This window comes from Ischnura elegans, chromosome 3 (assembly GCF_921293095.1).
Source record: "Ischnura elegans chromosome 3, ioIscEleg1.1, whole genome shotgun sequence".
Classification (NCBI taxonomy): domain Eukaryota; kingdom Metazoa; phylum Arthropoda; class Insecta; order Odonata; family Coenagrionidae; genus Ischnura; species Ischnura elegans.
Window position 1 is genome coordinate 19,351,082 of NC_060248.1, and position 21,449 is coordinate 19,372,530.

Genomic DNA, 21,449 nt, shown 5'->3' on the forward strand with positions numbered 1-21,449 from the left:
TGTCTACCGCCCAGGCAAAGAATGGCCACCACCATTTCTTTGTCCTAATTGCTGTGCGATAGGTTGCAACAAATTGGTCGCAAATATCCACCCCGCCCATATTTGCATTGTACCTAGCGATTGTACCTGGAACATCAACAAACTGAATCTTTTTTTCTGCCCTGGAATACCGAGTTGATTTTTTCATAGGCTCCATGGGTTCACAATTTGAGAGAACGGTGACAACGGCGTTATCATTCCACCGTACCGCAATTAGATAAGAAGAAGCGGAAAAACCGGTAGAACCCCTGTTCGTCTTTTTCCAAGCCCTCTGGTCAGGTAGCTTCATATTTGATCCGACTCTGTTTTCTCGCAATGTCCCTGTTCCTCCCAATCTCTTTTTGGTCAACTCAGTTAAAAGTTCAACTGACGTAAATAGGTTGTCGAAATCCTCTGCTAAACCTAACACAACGTCCCCCCCCTTGGCCCAACCCAGTGTCAGGAAGACGAGTGGATGAACCGCAGTAAGGCTCAGCATGATGTATGTAGCCTGTTGGATCAGCAGCAACCCACAGCTTGAATCCAAAGCGAATGGGTTTTCCTCTAATAAACTGTTTGCTCCCATGCCGGCCGTAATAGAGAATCATGCTCTCATCGATGCTCAAACTGTTCCCCGGTTCTATTTGTTTGAATGCCTGGTTGAGGAAATCAAACAAAGGACGTACCTTGTACATTCGGTCACTCCCATTGTTAGCATCATTATCTGCCAGGTGAAGGTAGCGAAGTAAATTTTCAAACTTGTTTCGCCTTATTGCATCCGCAACTATTTTCACGTGGCAATCCGGGTCCACCTTCCAATACATTCTCTTTTGAGAGAGGCGGTGGTATCCTGACAAAAGCATTACCCCTATTAATGAATGTATTTCGTCACTTGTTGCCTCTAAACCATGAACAAGATGTTGGGCGGCATACCGGTTGCTTTCTATGACTATACGATTCACTAAACATTCCGAAAAAATTGCTTTGAAGGCATCAAATGGGGAGTTCACAGTTTCGCGCAAATGGTCTTCCGCATTGGGGAGATATTTTGGCGATACATTTTCAATTTTGGAAGCAAAGTCCTGACAGTTTTCCTCCCAACATCGCACGGGGTAACAACGCTTTCGCTTCTTGGGCTTCTTCACGGTTAGCGTTACCGAGGTTTCACACATTTCACTGAAATTACCCCGTCCATTCTGGACCAATCTCTCCTCAGCCTCCTCGGAGAAGTCAGCATGAACCTCTGACTGCAGAATACGAGCCGGAAGATGGCTGAAGTCTCCTTCCACCTCCTCGTCAGAAAGATCGGAATCCTGATCGCTTATCATTCCCTTCTCTTCAACGGGAGGGCAAATGGCAATGCTTTCCGGGGAAACATCGTCCTCCAATAGGGCATCTAGAATTTCATTCAGGCGCAAGCCTCGTTTAATACAATTCCTATGGGCCCTAAAAGCGAATTAATAAACAATGGTGTGTAACATAGCAAATGAAACCGACCTTATTTCGATAGAATTTGCAAATAATAGTGCTTTTTCCCAATGCCAAAAAAATGGGCAACCTGCTATTTAATCAAAAATATATCGATATTTTAGGAAGATTAGAAGAACAAAACACCGAATAATGCATGAAAAGTTCAAAAGTACTCAATAAAGTTTTAATAGCTACTGTTTAAGTACTTATACTACTTTGAAACTGAATTAAATCAAAAAAATACGAATATTTGCAATTTTTGACTACGCTAGTGCCCGTCGGCAACTTAAGTTGCCATCACTTTTTACATTGGCATAGAAAAAAAACAAAACCATATTTCTACGTAATAATTTGGATAGTAATTCATTAAAGTTTTCACTATAAGTGGAAAAATAAATATTAGTGAATATAATACGGAAAAAGTCCTCAGCTAACATGATAAAGAAGATAGTCACCAGTCGTCGGCTGAACACCTGGAGGAGCTGCAGTAATCCGACCAGTACGCGAAACACAATCGAACTGACGAGGAACTAGCAGCGCTGGCCAACAATGTAAGGTCTAGTAAAAGCACACACGAAGAATCATATGAATTGACTACTTAGTAAACGTTGTATGAGACAAAATGTAGCATGGCAACTAAAGTTGCCGACGGGCACTAATGGGTTAAATATGGAAGTAAAGAAACAATTTATAAGAACCTACATCTGGAGTATGCTCCTATACGGAAGTGAGGCATGGACAATGACCGCAGCGGAGAAAGCAAGGATAGAGGCTTTTGAAATGTGGTGATACAGAAGAATGATGGAAATCAAATGGATCGACCGAGTTAGTAACGAGGAAGTCCTAAGAAGGGTAGGAGAGAAGAGAAGCCTCATGAAAACCTTAATGAGAAGACGGAACAACCTTATAGGCCACATCTTGAGACATGATGGCCTGATGAAGACAATTGTCGAAGGACAGGTGGAAGGCAAGAATGGAAAAGGAAGACCTCGAACAAAATATATGGAACAAGTAAAGAGAGATGTGAAAGAGAAGAAATACGTAGGTGTGAAAAGATTAGCTGATAGGAGAACTGAGTGGAGAGCTGCGTCAAACCAATCCTAGGATTGTTGACCAGTGATGATGATGATACAGTGTACTCAGAGCCTGAGGGTGGAAATAAAAAATTATCTACTTAATGTTGAATATATACAAAGCACTGAATACATTCTAAAAATAATTTGTTGTGTGTGGGTATAATTCATTTAATGCTTGCTATAGTCAGCATGACTGAAAATCAACGGGACGGGATGCGGTAGATAAGATGTATTGCGCCATAAGCTTAGAAAACAACTGAGTTCTTACAAATAGCCCGGTTTTTCAATCGATAAATATCTAGTCACAGTGAACAGTTTTTCACTGAAATGAATTATGCATAGAAAGCCTCTGAGCAGTGGCGCAGCGAGGGTGAGTTTTGGGGGATACACCGCCCCCCCCCCCCTCCAGAGCTCAGAGAAATTTTTAAGTTTAATCCATTTTACTTTAATGGAATGATATTACTAATAGAATAGTGTAAGGAGTAATAAAATATCCCTCAGAAAGCCGTAAAACTCAGCATTTTGAATCCTTTATCTTAAAATTCCGCCATGCATTAATCTCGCACCTACCGCTTATCCTGGTGGGTATTCCATACCCCCTCACACCCCGGTATTAGTTGCACCTAAACCCCCACAGCCTTAATTCCAAGCTGCGTCCCTGATCTCAGACGATGTAAAACTCCTGACTACTCGTATAGCATCTGGGTCACTGTGACGTCGCGTGGACTGGTTTCGCATGACCGCCAATCTGGCCTTTTTCAAATGAGGCTAAAATTGACCATTAACATTCGTCTAACCTGGGATTTCTAAAACCAAATAATTTGTATATTATGAATGCATTAATGCTGGATACGAATCGCAATCAATACCTTTCGTTTTCTTTGATGAAGGAAACTACCCTATTCCTCAGTCGCTGAGGCCATTATGTCGAAGCCCCCTCCCCCCCAGCCTTAACTCCTAGCTGCGCCCCTGCCTCTGAGTCAACGATGAAAGTTCCTTATTTCATCAGTGTCCCACAAGAAAGAATCTTTAAGCATCAGCTGCACATCGTAGGCTAATTACCTGTAATTCTGAAACGTACTTTGAGGACCGGGGGTATGCGGAGGAGTGTAAAGCACAAAAAAAATAAAAAGCCACGGTTGAACACGAATATCAAAAAATAAAATAACAAAAGAAACGGTCGATTAACAAAAAAATCACCTTTCTGAACTGTGGTAGCCAGGAAACCAACGAAAAGACTCGGGGAAAAGGCGAGGTTAGAAACAGGGATGGAAGATTGTTACCTTGGCTGTAGGAGGCAGCGGTGGTCGAAAAATGTGCCTTTGGTCGCCTCTCGGGAGCAGCTCTTCCCACGCCCAAACACTCGACAAGAGCTTTAGCAAAACAATGCACACCGCTCGCGGACAAACATTCCCTTAAATATGTTTGGGCCCATTTGACGCCACCAATGCTAGGCCCCTACCTACCGGAGGCCATTTCCTTATGGCGGAGGATTTCACCACCCGCCAAGCTGCTTCACCGATAGCGTAGAGGGAGGCACGGCTCAACTCCACTCGCCTGGACTCCATCAAGCGTATCCTTATTCCAAAACACATGCGCATATACTTCCATTTAGAGATGTTTAATACTACATTTGCCTTGTAATTCTACAGTTGTCGAAACTAGTAGGGTTTTCAATCAATTGTGCGAAATCGTTCACAAATCATCCTTTCCAATATGCTATCTCTAATTCACGAAGTATATCCTGAACCTATTCTCGTTATAACCACATCTACATACTACCCCGCAAGCTACCTCAATAGGCGTGTGGCGGGGTCGTCAGGACACCCGCTATTAACAAATAAAATGGAAATGGTCTGACGAAATAACGCCCAGCGTTTATCAGTCCTTAATAGCTAGGGAGAAAAACCAATTTCCATACCTATCCCTCTGGAAAAATATCTCTTTAATAGTTTCCATCGGACCTGGAAATACAGTGGAGCTCCAATATGTCGCTCTTAAAGATATCCATTCTCAATTTCCCAAGCAATCTAAGCCTATCGCGCAGCTTCGCGTCTCTAGTGGCTCCCAGCCTAATTCGCTTCACATTTGGGCAACGCATTCTGTTCGTCCGCAGCAGTTTTTGCCGAATCACGCAGTTTTCCTTTTTTATATTTTATTAATTTCACGAATTAAGTCTTTCTTCCCGAAAATTCTCGCTGAATATTTAAGGTGTAGCCGTGAGAGCGCGACATAGCACCTCTCTTTGACTTTTTCATCCGAAAATCATCCCACAACTTGCTTGACGAATCTAAGAAGTGGAACAATATAAATTGCATTCGTTTCAGGGATATACAAGGCCCCCTTTGGCAATGCAGCGTAAATAGGGCTTTCACATTATCGAGGCTCTTTGTCGGAGCTGGAAATTCAACGTCAGATAGGCCCGATATCGAGATCAGAAAACGGGAGAGAGCTCCTTCACAATCGGATGGAGAAATCTCAGCAGGGAGGCGCCGCGCCGCCGGCAGGGGTCGAAGGGATTGTTGGAGAGAGCGCTAGGATCGCATGGAAGAATGTTCGCCCACCCCATGAAATATGCTCCATCGATTTCGCGGAAACCATCGCTTTCAGAAGGGTGATATCGCTTCATTGAACATGATAGTCATAATGGTTCGCTCGAACGCTCTATCGAGAGTACTGGCTAGAAATACAAATCAAATTCCTAGGCAAAAAACGTACTCGAGGTGAATATATTGATAATTTATTTAGAAACATTCTTTTTTCGGATAGCTGAAACCGCAAAGAATGAAATCACTGTAATCAGTCGACATGAAGAGGTTTAACAAAAATCAATGAAGAAGAGTATATACGATAGAGCTTGGCTTTCCATTCATGCATTAATCATAAAATTTGACGAAGACATTGATATGAGACTATTATAGTGGAATAACAAACTTTTAACATGAAAATCAAAAGTGATCGCAAAGACATTACAACGGTATATTACTTCAAAACAGGCATTTACCAGAAGAATAACTGCTAAGGAAGTCTACGAATTTTTATTGTAATTTTAAGTACGATATTTTATAATTTATGAGTATGATAACCAACTATCATTATACGATCAATTTTATCAACGCCTCAGTACAAATTTTACGCACCCTATGCCTCCTCTTTACCCATATATATTAATAAGGAAATGCTATCGTCGAAATTAAACGGCAAATGACATAAAATTCATCGCATGAATCATTTATAGAAGCCTCTATGGCTGAGATTCGATTAGTTATCCGCGGCGAAAACAATGGATTTTCGAGGAAATCGGGATATCGCAATCGGTAACCTCGCGGTAGAGAAGGATTTTAGAATTTACCATTATTTTGTAAGAAACTAACTATGAATGCACCTTTTAGTTCTAAGAATGAAAACAAAATTTTATTTTAGAGTTAGATATTTATATAAAATATGTGCGAGTGAAAATTTAAAATAGCGATGATCACAGTATTTCATTTATCTTTGAAAACACCAATACATTTTAAATGTTTTAAAACTAACAAGGAATCCTCTATTCCTACCTTCAGCTTAGAAGTAAAACGAGAACTTCTCATCAAATTAAAAACAGATGATAAATTTTTTCCATTATCAAATTGTTCAGCACGATGAAAACAAGATAGTTTGAATGTTGCATAAAGAACGAGTAGGCAGGCAATAGATAGGTCTTTTTTATGTTTTATGATTAAATGCATCCGTAAATAATAAATTTTATGAGTTAATCTAAATTGACTCAAATTCAAGTATTCTATGAATTTCTGGGCTAGATTTTCAGCTTGAACTAAGTCGTCATTTTATTTTTCCCACCCATTCATCTAGTAGAATATATGGTAAAATACTGGCCAAAATGGTAAATTCACCATCACTCTGGTTGAGTATTTTGGGTTGTAAAGGATTTAAAGAATCAAATCCCATGTTAACAGCAATGACTTCGAATCGCAAACTAAGGAAGCTTTTATGTATTTCCAACTGAGTTCGAATAAAGGATAACAGCTTTTTTTCATCCGAAACACATTTCAGTGGGACGAGCAATCAGTTGTCGAAAAACACGCGCTGTTTCGAATCTGTTGTGGTGGCGGCGTGGGAGGATGTTCATCTAAACGGACGGCTCGAAGTGACGGTAGGAACAGGAAGGAAGAAGCACCGAAGTCGACGAGAAAGCAGAGGGAAGGGAGGAAGAGGGAGGAAAGGAATGAGAGAGAGAGAGAAAATGGACAGATTTCGCGGGAATGGAAAGAGAATGAATCCTGAAGTGAGGGAAAGGGGAGAGATTTATCCATCGCAGGGGAGACGTCAGGAAAGATTAGTTCGGAGGAGGGAGGGGAGGGTTGGGCGGGAAGTTTGGAAGGGAGGGGAAGGAGAAGAGGAGGTTGGACACGTGCTAAGTGAGGAGGAGGGGGCGCTCCGGGTAAAAGACAGAGGCCAGGAAGAAAACAACCCATAGGAAGGAAATATCTCGTTAAAGAATTCGGAGGAGGGAGATAATGGGAAAAGGCGGACGGCATCTGCGAGGAAAGCATGCTAAACACGAAAGTCGGGATATGAGTGCAACTTCACGGGGACTCAACCACAATCCCATCGCAGAACGAAAAAAAGAGTCGTGTCGAGTAGATCTAAAGAGTACCACGGTAAAATGAATTACATTAGGGAAAATAACATGCCATATTAGGGGACAAAATTAAGCATACCCCACCAAGGATGATCTACCGAGCTTCGTAGAATGTTATGGCGGTCTTCACCAGTTGCGGATAAAGAAAAACTAAAGGAAGGCGCAAAAGATATCTTGAGCTACCTTTAATTTTGCTATAACGACAAATAATTGTGTCACATGCAAAGTTTAAGAAAGTTTTACTTTAAACTGATTTTACACGAGACAATGCCACCCTATGATATAAAAAAGTTACAATTGCGGTTCTTCAATGTTCGGCAATTCGGTCCCGCAAAGGGGGGCGCGCCCCCCCCTTCACCTCCCATATGTCTCCGCCACTGGTCTTCACGCAATATTTTATCGCATCTAAAAATCGGAAAAAATTCCAGGGCTCTGATAAAGATTTTTTTCTATTAATATAATCCTAGTATTTTTTCGAAGCAGTCCTATACTCATGTCTCTCATAGGGAAGTCTTTTTATATTTACGCATGCCTTCTCTTTTTCATTCTTTGTCATCCGTTGTATAAAATTAATTGGAGATCTGAACTTTTCTGACATTCCCATCCACATGCCTTGTTATTTCTGCCGATATAAAAAACATAAATGATGAGAGGAAAGAAGTGACTTTTGTGATCGGCAAAAAATGAATTGCAGGAGTCATGTAACTTGAATTTCCTGACAAACATGAAACGATTCCCTCTCACCAAAACGTTATTAATTTCAAGCTATTGCCATTTTGATGCCGAAAATTGAAGAAAAATTACTTTCGTAGAAATGATATAGGGCCAATATCTCATAATGAGATAAAAAGCGTTGACCGAAAAATACATTCATTTATCTCATGCTGAAAATCACATATTTAATGTTCAACAATGAAGGAATTTAATTGTGAATAATATTCTTTCATCAATATTTATGAAAAATTGGAATTACTTAGTTTTTTCATAAAATTGTACATCACGACTTGATACAATTGATTTATTGATTGTTGATACAATTTCTCCCGAGATTTTAGATACGATGAATATGCATATAATCGGTTAAGCGATAGCAGCAGAATTAATATTTGACTATAGGAACACATTGCAGAGATGAGGAATTTCTCACGCCTATTACTGAAAGGATATGCAGTTATTGACGCAACAAAAATATTACGGAAACGTTTCCCAGTAAAAAAGAGAAAAGAAGATGAATGGAGTATTATTTTTGGTAATATTTCCTACTAATGATGGATTAACTCTCAGCATTTAACCAATATTTACATAAATGTATGCCTCCGAGTATTCTCCTATATATCTGGAATCAGTCCTGGAATGCTTTGTGGGCATTGTACCTTACAAGCAATTGTCAAATTTCTTTCTTACCTTATGTAGAGTAACCTTATTACACAACCTTGTTTTCAAACGTCTTATGCCATTATAATGCTTACAGAATTCTAAGAATTATTCCCATAATTATTCAAGCGTAAAAGATATTAATGAATAGAGTAAACGTTGGTCAGTAACAAGTACGACAACCTTTCTCTAATGTTTTCTTCTGATAAATTTCTTTCATTCCGGTGTTCGGCAAGTCTAAGTCTTTGATAAATATTCGGGTGTGTTAAACTGGAAAATTACAGCAAAAAAAGCAATCACTCTATTTTTAATATAATATTTCTCAAATACCTTCCTATGAATATAATATTTAAAAATCAGAAAAGCTTGATGATTATGAAGAAAATGCTTTCATATTTGTCAAATAGTTGTCAATGTGTGCACTAGCACAATAATTACACATCATAAATTATGCACTGATTTATAAAATTTAAACTTTAGTCAATCGAAGTCTAGAAAATTATGACGCTATGACTAAGAGTATGGTATTGACATTAATTAGATTGACGCAAGGAATATATTCAGATTCAAGACCTTAACATTCAACGGTCTAGCTCCGGAAAAATTACACGATCCAATTGATTAAAAGACTAAGGTGATAAAAAATACTCGGAATTTAAAAAAGTTGTCATCATGGACATGAAACCGAAATTTAAAATCACGGTTCATCAAGTTAATGGAAAGAAGATGTTATCTATGCCGCTGATATTGGTGAGACTTATGGATATTCACCAAGAAAAATTTGCATGTAAATGGGAGAGCTCAAGATTCTTAAAGCAATCCTGCGGCGAGTGTAATTGAATTTTAATGATCTCTTCCCTTCAAAGCAAAGGAGATGAAAGTCTTGATACGTCTTGTAATGCCGAAAACTTTTAACGCGAAATTGATCGTGAGTGATGTCTTGGAGGAATTGGGTATAAATTGTGTTATATCGTACTGCGGACGGGTTAATATATCACACCTATAGGCTTGATTAATCTTACAGGATTAAGAATAGGGAAAAACTTCCACCGTCACTTTAGAACGGAATCCAATGGAATGACAAGTTTAAAATAATTAACAAGTGATTTTAATTTGTCGTTCAAACAAAGGAAAATTTTGACCAAATTACATCAAATTTACAATACAAAATTTTTACAAATAACTGACATCAAAGGTCTGAATTTTTAATTCATTTGAAAAACCATCAGAAAGGTCGATTCCGACTTAATCCTTTTCAACCAAAACATTTAAATTTTACTGGGAGTGTAATTTACCCTCATTTTCAGAATATGATAACCTGAACCGTTTAATTTTGACGTTATTATTAATTGATACGAAACTATTTTTGTTATCCGCCACATAATTACACTTTCCAATCGTCAAATAGTCATTCCAAACTTCGAGGGATCATTTTCACACGTACGTCAATGAGTAATAGGATTCAAAATTGAAGTATTTCCAATTTCATGTTCTCTTGATACATGAAGAAACCTGACTTGATGCAAAATTCCACGGGCTATTCTTTGGGCTTCAAAAAGGACTTCAAATGTTGCAAACACCTTTACATAAAGCGTTTTTAAATATAAAACTTTGGAAACATCGATGATAAAAGCATCAAATAAATGATATGTATGATTCACAAAATATTTACAAGGTAAACAGCAGGAGGACAATAACATGTGGTTACAATTCTTATTGATGAAATAATGAATAAATTCTCCGGTTGTATCTAACTGTATAATTACGTCACGCAGAACCGGTGATTGATGAAATTATGTATGCCTACCCTTTTATCCTGAATGCATGGAGTATATTTCATAGGCTGATAGAATATTTAGGAAACATTACTGGGCTTCAGACACCAAATTACGCCACAGTATTTCTCCATAGTATTCCAAAACATTATTTATTATTTCTTTCAAAATTCTATTTTCTTGGATCCGTCCATTGCCTAGCTTTAATATCCCAATGATCCAAATATCTCAATCTCACTATCAACAACTTACCACTGGGAATTAAATACACAATTACGTCTTTAACATCAAATACTTGTTAAAAATCTACCAACGTTGGCCTACAACAATGTCATTTGCAGTCAGTCACTAATACAGATGGCGTGTCTAAGTAACAATGGTTAATTCATATCACATAAGCCGTTAGCATTAAGGATAAAAAAACATCGGATGGTGAAACAAGTACTGATTACGGTGGAAATTCCCCTAGAGCAAAGAAAAACATGAGCCTAACCGATACAATGCGATAACTTCATTTTTATCTAATTATTTTTTTAGCAAAAATCCATGAGGAGGCCGTATTGCATAGGATATAAATCAGATACCAGGAATAGTGTAACGTTGGCACTGCGCTATGAAAATGGCAACCGATACTTCACGACTTTAATTGAACAAACACCTGAGCCAGCAATAAATTGACTATGAAATGCGTGAATAGCGCGCATTTTACGATTCCCGTCCACGCTTCTGCGCACGAAAACACTTACTCAAATTGCATTTCCAAAAATCAATGAAAAGAGGAGAATAAGTCACTGCAATTCGAAGCTTAATCATATGTAACAGAAGATAAGTGAGATCCAAAATAATTGGTACCGCACAATTAATGTTAATTAGTATCCATACTTGTCTCTTTACCTTTTCACTATATTTCACTCCCTGGGGAATCAATACCTCTTTTTATCACAATGTATTACTGGTGAGTTTCGGTGGAACAGCTGAGTTATGGGATTAATATATAATCATGAATATTCTCTAAAGCAGAGGTCAAAGGTCAATACAGCTACTATTTAAGTGGAATGCGATTAACAACTTTAGACTTCACTTCTCAAGAGTAGCTAACATTCATTTTAAGAAACCTTAATTTTGTTCCACAGTTTTGATGCGCTTGAAGAAAGCTTTTTATTCTACAATTAACTCCAGTGAAAACCTGCGTTACCATTTGCTCCATAAAAATCTCTTTATAATTGCTGTGGAAATCAGCAAAAAATCTTTTAACTCCCAAATTTGCAGGAAATTGCCTATTCATGACGAAATCGATGGAAGTGAGTCCCTTTTTCCCGGTTTACCCGGTGGGAAATCCAACTCAAGATGCAACTCATCTTTTGCCAGAAAATCATCGGATTTTGATTAGCTCAAAATTTTTCCACCAGAAGGTTCACTCCCATTCTGGACTTTGAATCGAAATTATATATAAATTTCAACGCACTTGGCCCTGATATTTAATTTCAAATCATTGTATCCCATCCATGCCACATCAACCTCCTCCACTATTCTGGCATTGTTCTCTATGATGAATCGAAGATTTTTCCATTAATTATCCTATTAACATAATCCTATTAATATCAAACTCCTTACTTCGATTCAGAAAATTATACATTTACATCTCAACCTGCGTACTGCCCCGCATTAGGCGTGTGGCGGGGGATGTTAGGACATGAGCAGTTGAAAAGTAAAAAGGAAATAAATGCACATACGAAGTTCCGCCTTGCATTTAACAAAGTCCATAATTGTTCGGGGGGAAAAATAATTCCTTTATCCAACCGTTCGGCAATATTTATCTGTTAATTTATGGTTTCTATCCGATCTAAAAATATAAAGATGTTTTAAGGTGGCGTTCTGAGTGTCGCTCTGAAAGATATGTCGCTCTGTGTGACATCAATAATCAATTTCTCAAACAATCTAAGCCATATAGGTATCCTCAGAATTTCTAGCCACTCCAAGCCTAATTAATTTAGAAGCACTTGTACTTGATTTTTCAATTTGGAACCACCGAACCCTATCTAGAAATTTAGAAAACACATTTCGCACTTAATTCTCTTCCACAACTCCCTAATCCTACTCTGCGATGAATCAACTAGGCCAACCATCTATTCACATCAGACTCGAAAACATCCCCGCTGCCGACTTCTCCCGAGAGTGGCGCTGGCCACCCACTTGATGCATTCCTCCCACGACGAAAGGGACGGGGATCCACCCTGGCCAGGAACACGGGAAGAGTGTTGAGAAGTCGAGGGGTTTTGGGGTGGGGGGAATGAGAGGGAAAGGATTTATTCGGAACCCGGGGAGTGCTGAGTGCTAGTTTCACAACTCAGCTATTCTTTCTATTTTTTTCTTCTATTTCCATCGTGAAATATTAATTTTCAATATAAATAGAAGATACTAGTGTTATTGCAACATCAGAGTGACATTAGGAAACTGCGTCACCAAATCTAGCCTATTAAAGCGTGTCCTGATGAGAACCCCTCATAGAATATAATGGGGACTAGTACCCATTGCCGTAATCTCTTATTCGAGGTTAAGGAGATTCAAAAATGGGAAAGGTTTATTTAAAACTAATAAAATTGGAAGAAAAAAATATTCGACGTTTCAGCATTCAATTACAATTATACTCTTATTTAATAATATCTAAATAATAATCACCTGATAATTATTTTCAAGGAACATAATGAAAATTACAGAAATTTTCCCCCACTTTTCGCCACTGGCCACGAGAAAATGAATTTTAATAATTCAATAAAGTAAATAAATTAGTAATGAAGACTTTTCCAAGAAACTTGGCGATTCTGCGAGTATTACAGTAATAAATTGCGTTTCCACTTTCTCCAGACAAATTATCTTCATGACTTCTCAGTAAATCAGCATATAATCTTTAAAGTTCTAAATTTGCAGGAAATTACCTATTCGAGACGAAATCGATAAAAGTGAGCCCCTATACCCGGTGGGAAAGCCAAGTCGTTTTCTCATCGTTTCTCATCTCATCGTTTTCCAGAAAATCAACAGGTTTTGCTTAACTCGAAGATTTTCCTCCAAAAAGACGCCTAAAATCACTGTCGTCCAGCCAGACTGGCCGTTCCCACTGGGGGTGTGAACTGTGCGCTGGGGGTGAGAACGACCCCGGGCGTTGTTCCGCGCCTCCGCCGCCAGGGAGCAGGGCCGTCGCGGCCCGCGCACGTGCAGACGACCACCCACCCCTCTTCATCCACAGCATCCCTCTTTCGCGGATCTCGGAGTGAGGGAGAGAGAGAGAGAGCCCAACACCAAACACTCAGTTGCGGGGAGCGAAACGCTCAACAGCAGCGGAGTGCGACGGACGGCGGCGAAAAAGAACGAAGTGCGACGAGGAAGAAGAGCGTTCAGGGCGAGGCGACGACGCGATTCTCCGAGGAAGTTGGACCCACGGTGGAGCGTTGGGAGCGGTGGGGAAGTTCATCGCAGTACGTGGCGAAAGACTCGAGAAGGATAAAATCTGCAGGTGGCAGCCGGTGCCGTAAATACTACAGGGTGTGGGCGGGTCACTCAGCGTCGACTTTTGGACTCGTAGATACGAGTATTATTCCGAAAAGAAAAGTCAGGCGCTTGTAAAAATGTCACTTTCCACTTTCGAGCATTTTTCAGAGTGAAATCAGAGCATTTAGCATCGGCAGGAGTGAGTACAATTTGAGATAGGGACGTTAGAAACTTTTTCGAAATTATCCACAAGACAGGGGAACGGCAGTGTTTTTAATATTACGACACCTAAAAGATTTCCCGCACGTTCTCCAAGAAAACTTGTTCAGCAAATACAACTCAGGTATTAATATTCTCGTGATTAGTTAGAAATTACTGGTCAGACAAAAGATTGATTAGTGAAGGCGGGTCTTTTTGCTCTGATAGTGGGACCTACGGACACGGAGATTGTTCTAGAAGGAAAGTACGGAGTATAAAATATAAACAGACGGTATCGTATGGCCAATACCTTAGATATTGCGTCAACCTGGAGTTATTGCTTATACTGTCTATCAAGAAACTCAGTCAGTGGCCGCAGCTTTATTCATATGATACCTAGCGCATGGTTTCTGTTGCAATAAATGTGGCAGTGACTTTAAGTCCAGAATTATTTAACTAGTAATTAATGAATGCATTCTTTAGATTCTCAAAACGGTATTCCATCATTATCCACTCTACGAAAAGTTTGAGGAGAACGATGTGAATATTGTTACCATTACACAACGAGTGTCATGCAAACTTGAAATTGCAAACGAAAAGACGAAAATCCAGCATCAGAGTGGATATCTCTCTTTGAACGAATGATTTTTTCCGTAGCTTCTACGATAGGTTTCTTTTAGTACCTTTCAAGTAGCGGTCTCTGCGATCAGAACGGATAGATTAGAACCGCAGTCTAGAGCGCTTTGAATATAGATTGAAACAAAGCTTCAAGGCTCTTTATATGTTCAGGAGCCGCGGGAGTAGTGAGTGCTCATAAGAGGGATAGAAAAACAACACGCAATAAGACTATAGTCTGGTGATTTTATTTCGAGAAGATATAGGCAAGCGTTCCTTCTGAAGGTTTTGCGAGCAAAGACGTAGCAAGGGTAGGACCACGATAAACAACGTCTCCCTTTTGTTTCAACCCGTCGAAGGAGGTAAACACGACTCGAGGACGCTATCGGCGCATAAAGCGGCGGCAATCGGAAACGCCGCGAAACATAAACAACCTCTAGTGACGTTTGCGGAACAGCCGAGAGAGGAGAGGAGTCCCCCAAGGAGAGAGCTCGGGAAGGAGGAGGGACAGTACTGGGGGAAAGCACCCCGGCGTCCCCGGGGCCGGACGCCCCCACACAAAAGACAAGAGGCGGGATTGGCAGCGCCCGCTCCCCTACGATAGGGGCGATAGGCGGTCCCCTTCTTAGAAGAGCCGGGAAGGTGGGAAGGAGTTCGTTTTAATTCGGTGGACAGGTGTCGAAATTCCGCCGTCACGTTGGAAGGGAAGATCTTAGCCTTCATCGGTCACTTCCTCCCGTCCCACTCCTCCTCCCCCTCCCCTTCCTCCACCGCCACCAACGCCTCCTCCACCTCCTCATCCTCCTCCTCGATCGCCTCCAGGAAGGCCGCCGCCTCCTCCAACGGACCCCCCTCGTCCAGCACATCGCTTCCATTCGCGCACCGGAGCAGCAACTCGCCGTCAGCTCCCACCAACATCCTCGATCAACTGCGCTCGCTCATCATGGTGAGTACGCTTTTCCCATCCCCTTTTCATCCCTTAGTGACAGATCCAACCCCCAAGGAAGACGGATTTCTCATCAGCGTCAGCTCACAAAAATAGTCACGCGATTGGAAGTTATCAAACTGAGACCAAAAACTGCGTAGTGCTAAGTATAATTTGCGCAGCAATAATGCGTTGCCAGCCTCGGCGGCGGCGGGGAAAAGTCCCCGCCTTCCAAACGAGTTGCATAGCTGAGTATGCTCTTTAAAACGTTTTTTTTTTTTTTTCCCATGGGATACGTATAATTCCTTTTTCCTCCGAGCAATGAAGAACTTGCAGCAACTCTCTGCGGAACATGGTTGGTTCATTACCTTTTTACATGTTAACGACTGGTGTAAAATTGATGGTTTGAGGCGTGACTTAGTGAAATTACTTAATTAAAAAAAAACAGAAAATTTCATGTAACCTGACCTGACGATGTCGCACAGCAACGAAACTGGTCGTTAGTAAAATCAAATGTGAAATTTACGAAGTGTTTTATTTAAAACGACTGGTGTCCTATCACCACTCCCCCCCCCCCACCCCCCCAACGCCACATGCCTATTGAGGGGGCTTACGGAGCAGCATGTAGATGCAGATGTAGATATTATAAACATGAACAACAACGTGCAGTTATTCAAATCACTCACTCAGTGGTTCAAGCCGAAATGTTAGTTTGGATAAATAAGAGCACGACTCACTCCAGACATAGCCGTAGGTCAATGAATGTCGCAAATTAAGGGTAGGGTAACTTTTCCTTGACCGCCTCGAACTTTAAAGATATTTTGTCCGGGGAACCCGATAGTTTCACCAGGGATTTGAACTGGAGACCCTTCGAACAGCAGCCCACCGTTCTAAACTCCAGGTCACCACGCTTCCAGATTTTCAAATGTGTATGAAATGGGATAGGTTAGACTGGTCAGGATGTATAGTATCGCAGAAATGAACCTCAATGCAATGCGTCAAATATGCGCGATAATATGACACTCAATGTTTGTCATACCGAAGCCTCCACTAATTGTAATGCCCGATTTAATAATCATGGCGTCTTCCCCTCACAACTACTTGGGACCTTCGTGGATCATCATCGCGAAATGGAGCGAGTTAATGGTGTTGTTTGTAAAGTGCCATAAAGTATGATATTCAACGTACGATTTGTCAGAAGTGACCTTGTTAACAGTATTTTTTCATTCCCGTCGTGTGAAAGGAGCGACGTAAGCGGCTCAGCCTAAGTATATAAGCGAAACACTAACTCAATGCAATATGGAACTTTACGCAATGGCCCGCAAGCTCCAAGCCGAGGGGAAAATAAAATATTTTTGGGTAAGAAATGAACAAATACGCGATCGGAAACTACTCATATATTGCTTACCTCAACGCTTGCTTTCACCTCACTTGATTGCTCCGCGTTGGTCCTAACTTCTAATTGAACTAGAGAATAAACTTCAGCGCCTCTTAAACTCATACCTAAAAATTTTCAGGATCTTCGTAAAGATGAGTAGGTATATCTTCCATCACCACCATAATTTGCCAAAACTTGCCATAGAACTTCTTCTCGGTGGAAACTTTATCGTAGAATCTCCTATAGGGTAAAATTTACTTGTTTTAAGTTTTCCTGGATATCAGACAATCAATTATACCACTTGTTGTGATTGTCTGATATTCAGGAAAACTAATAATGGAATACCACAAAGTAAATCAAGAATTAGTGAAAATTTACTTGTTTTATTTCTTTTCATTCTCTGTTAGGTCGAAAATCCAGCATTTATATTTCCTCTCTTCTAACCAATATCGGCCTCTGATTCTTGAACCACTTGAACTGATCCCTCCTACCCCCTACGTCCTGTACCTCGGACAAATGCTTATCTTAAATCTTTTCTCGTCTCTGGTAGTAATCTCTGGAGTTCCTGTCGTTATCTATGAAACAATCTTTATCTCTGTCAACTTTCATAGAAAAAAACTGATCAATTGTTAGCTCAGTGAGTACTAACGTGAATAAATTTATTTGAATCGTATATTTTTGCAAAATATCTAGGAAATTTTTGCATGATTTTTCTCTTCCTCCCAATTACTACTTCATGTTCTCACTACGTATGAGATTTCTGTAATTTTATTTCGGTGTAATATTTTTGCTTTCATTGCCAAGAGAATTATGACAGGTACATTTTATTTGTTTGATTAGAATTTGTTACAAGTCTTTGTATTTGCTCTTGTGTTCTCAAAAGCAAGAATAAAATTTATTCATTCATTTATAAAGAAAGTTCACTGTGCCAATAAAGCTAGTTTTTTCGAAAACAAAAACAAACCTTCCGTCCTCGGCGGGAGTGGTCCAAAGTTACATAAATTCACTTAGAATAACAACACTTGCTGTTCTCATTCACAAGAGCGGGTCAGTATAGTACAATGACACAAGAATAAAACAAAAAAAGAGGATTTTGTGACAAAAATACTGATTGGTGCATACATATTCCTGCGGTAATTCGAAAACATTCATAAACAAAAGGATTTAGACTGCGGTTAACGTCACTTACGATAACAGTGGCTGGATAATTTTAAATATCACGAATTTCCCAGATTTGTAGACTGAAGACTTTCATTTGAACTCCTAAGCTGATTTCATAACACACAGCTGACTATTAATTCGACGCGTCGCGCAATTCAATTCCGAGAATAGTAGTTCAAAAATCACTAATAACATGCTATTACTAAAAAAAAATTCCAATGCGTAGCTCTTAAGTTACACACTACTGATATCAAATAATCTGGATTAAAAACAGAAAAATCACACTCAGTACTACGCTATTCAACAGCTACAATGGAAGACACGCTCAGAAAATACTCGGTCTAAAAAGATAAAATAATAGCCACAGAGAGGTCGCAATGTGCGTGAAATTTAAAGGAAAAAATATCAACTTTTAGCAGGAAAATACATAATTTCCTTCTCCTTTGCCGATTTTTGGTACTTAATGCGGTATTTAAATGTGAATGATAACCGCATAGTTATTTAATTACCAAGGGTCTCACACTTTCACACACAGTCAATTTACAGTGGCAATTGTTGCTGCCTTCTCCCCTACAATTTTTTTAATAGGGGCCTCTAGTATGCCTCCAATTATAGCCTTTAATCTAGTTGCGGATTTTTCCTAGAAAAAATTCAATTTCAGTTAAATTCGTTTTTATTTCGTAATTATTGGATTAAAGATGAATTCTTTGGGCTTCTTTATTCTCTTTAAGACTTGATAGAGAATTCCAATCCTCCCTGTGACAGCTCAATTTCTCAAGATAAGCATATGCCTAGGGAAATGACAGTAATACAGATGTGTCTCGACAGCTAAAATCGTTTTCGGAAGCGGCCAGCGGTGAGATTTCATGACAGAAGACTTGTATGCGGGTTATTAAACAGTGTGATGAATCCTGAGAGTTGAAGAGAGAGAGAGAGGAAAATAGAAATCATGCAGAGGGAATACATTTCGAAGAAGATGTTAATAATACTTTATTTCCGTTTTATATCTATTTTTTCCGCATGCTCTGAAAACAACTCACAATGATCTTTACATCAAGGTTCCCAGCAAGTAATAACTGTTCAAGAACGAACACCTAAGCACTAGATAAAGGTCAGTTGTGATATTTCAAATCCTGCCACGTGAAGGGAGGTGAAATATACATGAATTATCATTTGAAAAAGAAACCTGGACTGGGAATCGAACCACGGACCTTTGACTTTCTGGGCCAATGCGCAGACCACTTCGCTATCCAGGTTCATTAATACCCGTGGCAATTGTACCGAGGCTCATAGCACTAGATGCCCTCGCGGTCCATCAAGAATAGCAACGCGAGGGAGAGAGGTCACTTACTCAGGCGGGACTCGAACCCGCGACATTATTACGCGAAGAATTATAGAACAGGACATTTCAATTGTTTAAATAAAACTTATAAATATTATCGCTAGAAAAAAAACTTTCACTACAATGGCTTCTAAAAATGTTAATTTCTATTATGTAATGATTTAAATTTAGGCATTTTTAAACATAACGCAACAGTAGAAAAAAACTTCAGTCCATTTTTTCAAAAAATGGGGAAAAAATTTTGCGATCATTTTTCATTAAATTGACCGATGTCTCCTGCTTTAAAAAATTAGTTATAAATAAAATTATTTCAGTAATGTGGTTACTGATCATTCTATAATTTGAAAATATAATAGTTTTTTCCAAATTAAAAAGTGAAAAAAATCATTTTTGGACAGCTTTTTTCGATTTCAGCCCACTGTGCGTCGGGGTTTACTTCAGGTTCATTCTCAAAATGAAACATTCATGATTCGCAAATAGATCGCCTAAGTGGAAACTAGCACTAGGCAAGACAACTAATATGTGCATTAAAATTAAATGGCTAGTTTACATAATAAGTGGGCTTCACAAAGACGTAAGACGACTGTGTTGATTCAACTTCAAAATTATTTCACTGTTGGTAATATTATCTTATTCAATGAAAGATATACTATGCAGTCATTTAGTGTAATTTTCGGAGTAAAAGGTACAGCAGGACTTTGTGCAGCTATACAGCTAGTGGCAGAAGGCTTAAGTTGGATTTTACTGAATTCTTAAATGATTTAAATTCTTCCTTTTGGTGGAACTTTCACGCTTTCTTTCCATTTTACTAAGATGAAGAAGAAAAAGAGGGATAAACAGAGGTGTCCCTCTTCAATGACGCTTAAACTCAAGCCTTTACTTGCAATAGAAATTACTCTTTTTGAATTGAAGATCAAAGGGTATTTTATGAACACAATTCATTCTAAGTATATGTATTTTTACGCAAGAATTAATTGAGCATCATGGAATTGACTTCCGATAGAATATTAAATAAATTATATTAAATAGCTTCAAAAACGTAAACTTGGCGCTGCGTGAAGAAAATTATTTCTTAAGAATCACGTAAAATTATCGTAACATTCAAAAAATTAAATGGAAATATTTGTTTCAAAGCACAAATATTGGTTTTGTAGAAATTTTTTAAAATCTAAATTTGCAGCATATTTAAAAAAAGTTTATTTTTCTTCAGATTAGCTGAGATTCTGAATTCCAATAAGTTGATTAAAGGTTTATTTGCTGTCTTTGAAAAGATGTCTCAGCATCATTTCTTTAAAAAGAAGGCAGAAAAAACTGTAGAAACGTTGGAGAAGAAACTTTCTGCACGATTGTTATCCCGCGAGGAATTCATTCAATTTTCCCCATTCCCGAAGGCACCCACAGCTCTGCTCGCTAAACCGTCCTCAACTGAATAAACCTTGCGAAGGGCAATAGGAATAAGGGCCCTGAAAGCGATACGGCCCAGCGGGGCCCACTTCGCTTCTCGGAATATCCCTTTCGGGAGCCTAGCGATCGAAGCATCTCCGACCTCGTTCACGCCTTTTCGGGAAGATGAGCTCCCACTTCAAGAGGTAGAGATACGACCTTGTCCCACCACGCATCAATTCCGTCCAAGAAAGGAAAGCCAAAACCCGTTAAACCACCTTCCCCCGTTCAATGGGTCCAATGAAGCACTGAGATTGACCCAAATGACTCCTGTTTGAAGGCTATTTTCATTCCTTTCCATAACAAAATCCTCACGGTCAATTTTAAAGAGTCGTTGACATAGGCGATAATTGCAGTAATTTTAATACATTTGATTACGTCTCTTCGAATTTTTATGGCTTCTCATCAAAATTTCGTTGATAGATGCTCTGCGGTTCCCTTTGATCACATTTTACCTTCTTCGCCTCATATTAAGGCAGTCACGGTCGCTCTACTGTCTAATTTAGAATTCTACTTTGAACGATTCCGGAAAATTTTCCACCTTATGAC

The 21,449-nt window shown here is 39.3% G+C and overlaps 2 protein-coding genes across 2 annotated transcripts in view; one reads left to right on the top strand and one right to left on the bottom strand.

The window, feature by feature from the left end:
* Positions 1-401: 401 nt before the first annotated feature.
* LOC124154923 (piggyBac transposable element-derived protein 2-like) lies at positions 402-15,569 on the bottom strand. Its single transcript, XM_046528698.1, has 2 exons — positions 15,382-15,569; positions 402-1,464 (listed from the first exon to the last, which is right to left on the bottom strand). Exons 1-2 carry the CDS (start codon positions 15,567-15,569, stop codon positions 402-404), a joined length of 1,251 nt encoding a protein of 416 aa, XP_046384654.1.
* The window catches only part of LOC124155504 (neo-calmodulin-like), a 110,031-nt gene continuing 102,228 nt past the window's right edge, over positions 13,647-21,449 (top strand). Inside the window, exon 1 of the mRNA XM_046529376.1 lies at positions 13,647-15,597. Coding sequence (XP_046385332.1) covers positions 15,595-15,597 — 3 coding nt within the window. The 5' untranslated portion in view covers positions 13,647-15,594. The remainder of the gene's footprint in view (positions 15,598-21,449) is intronic.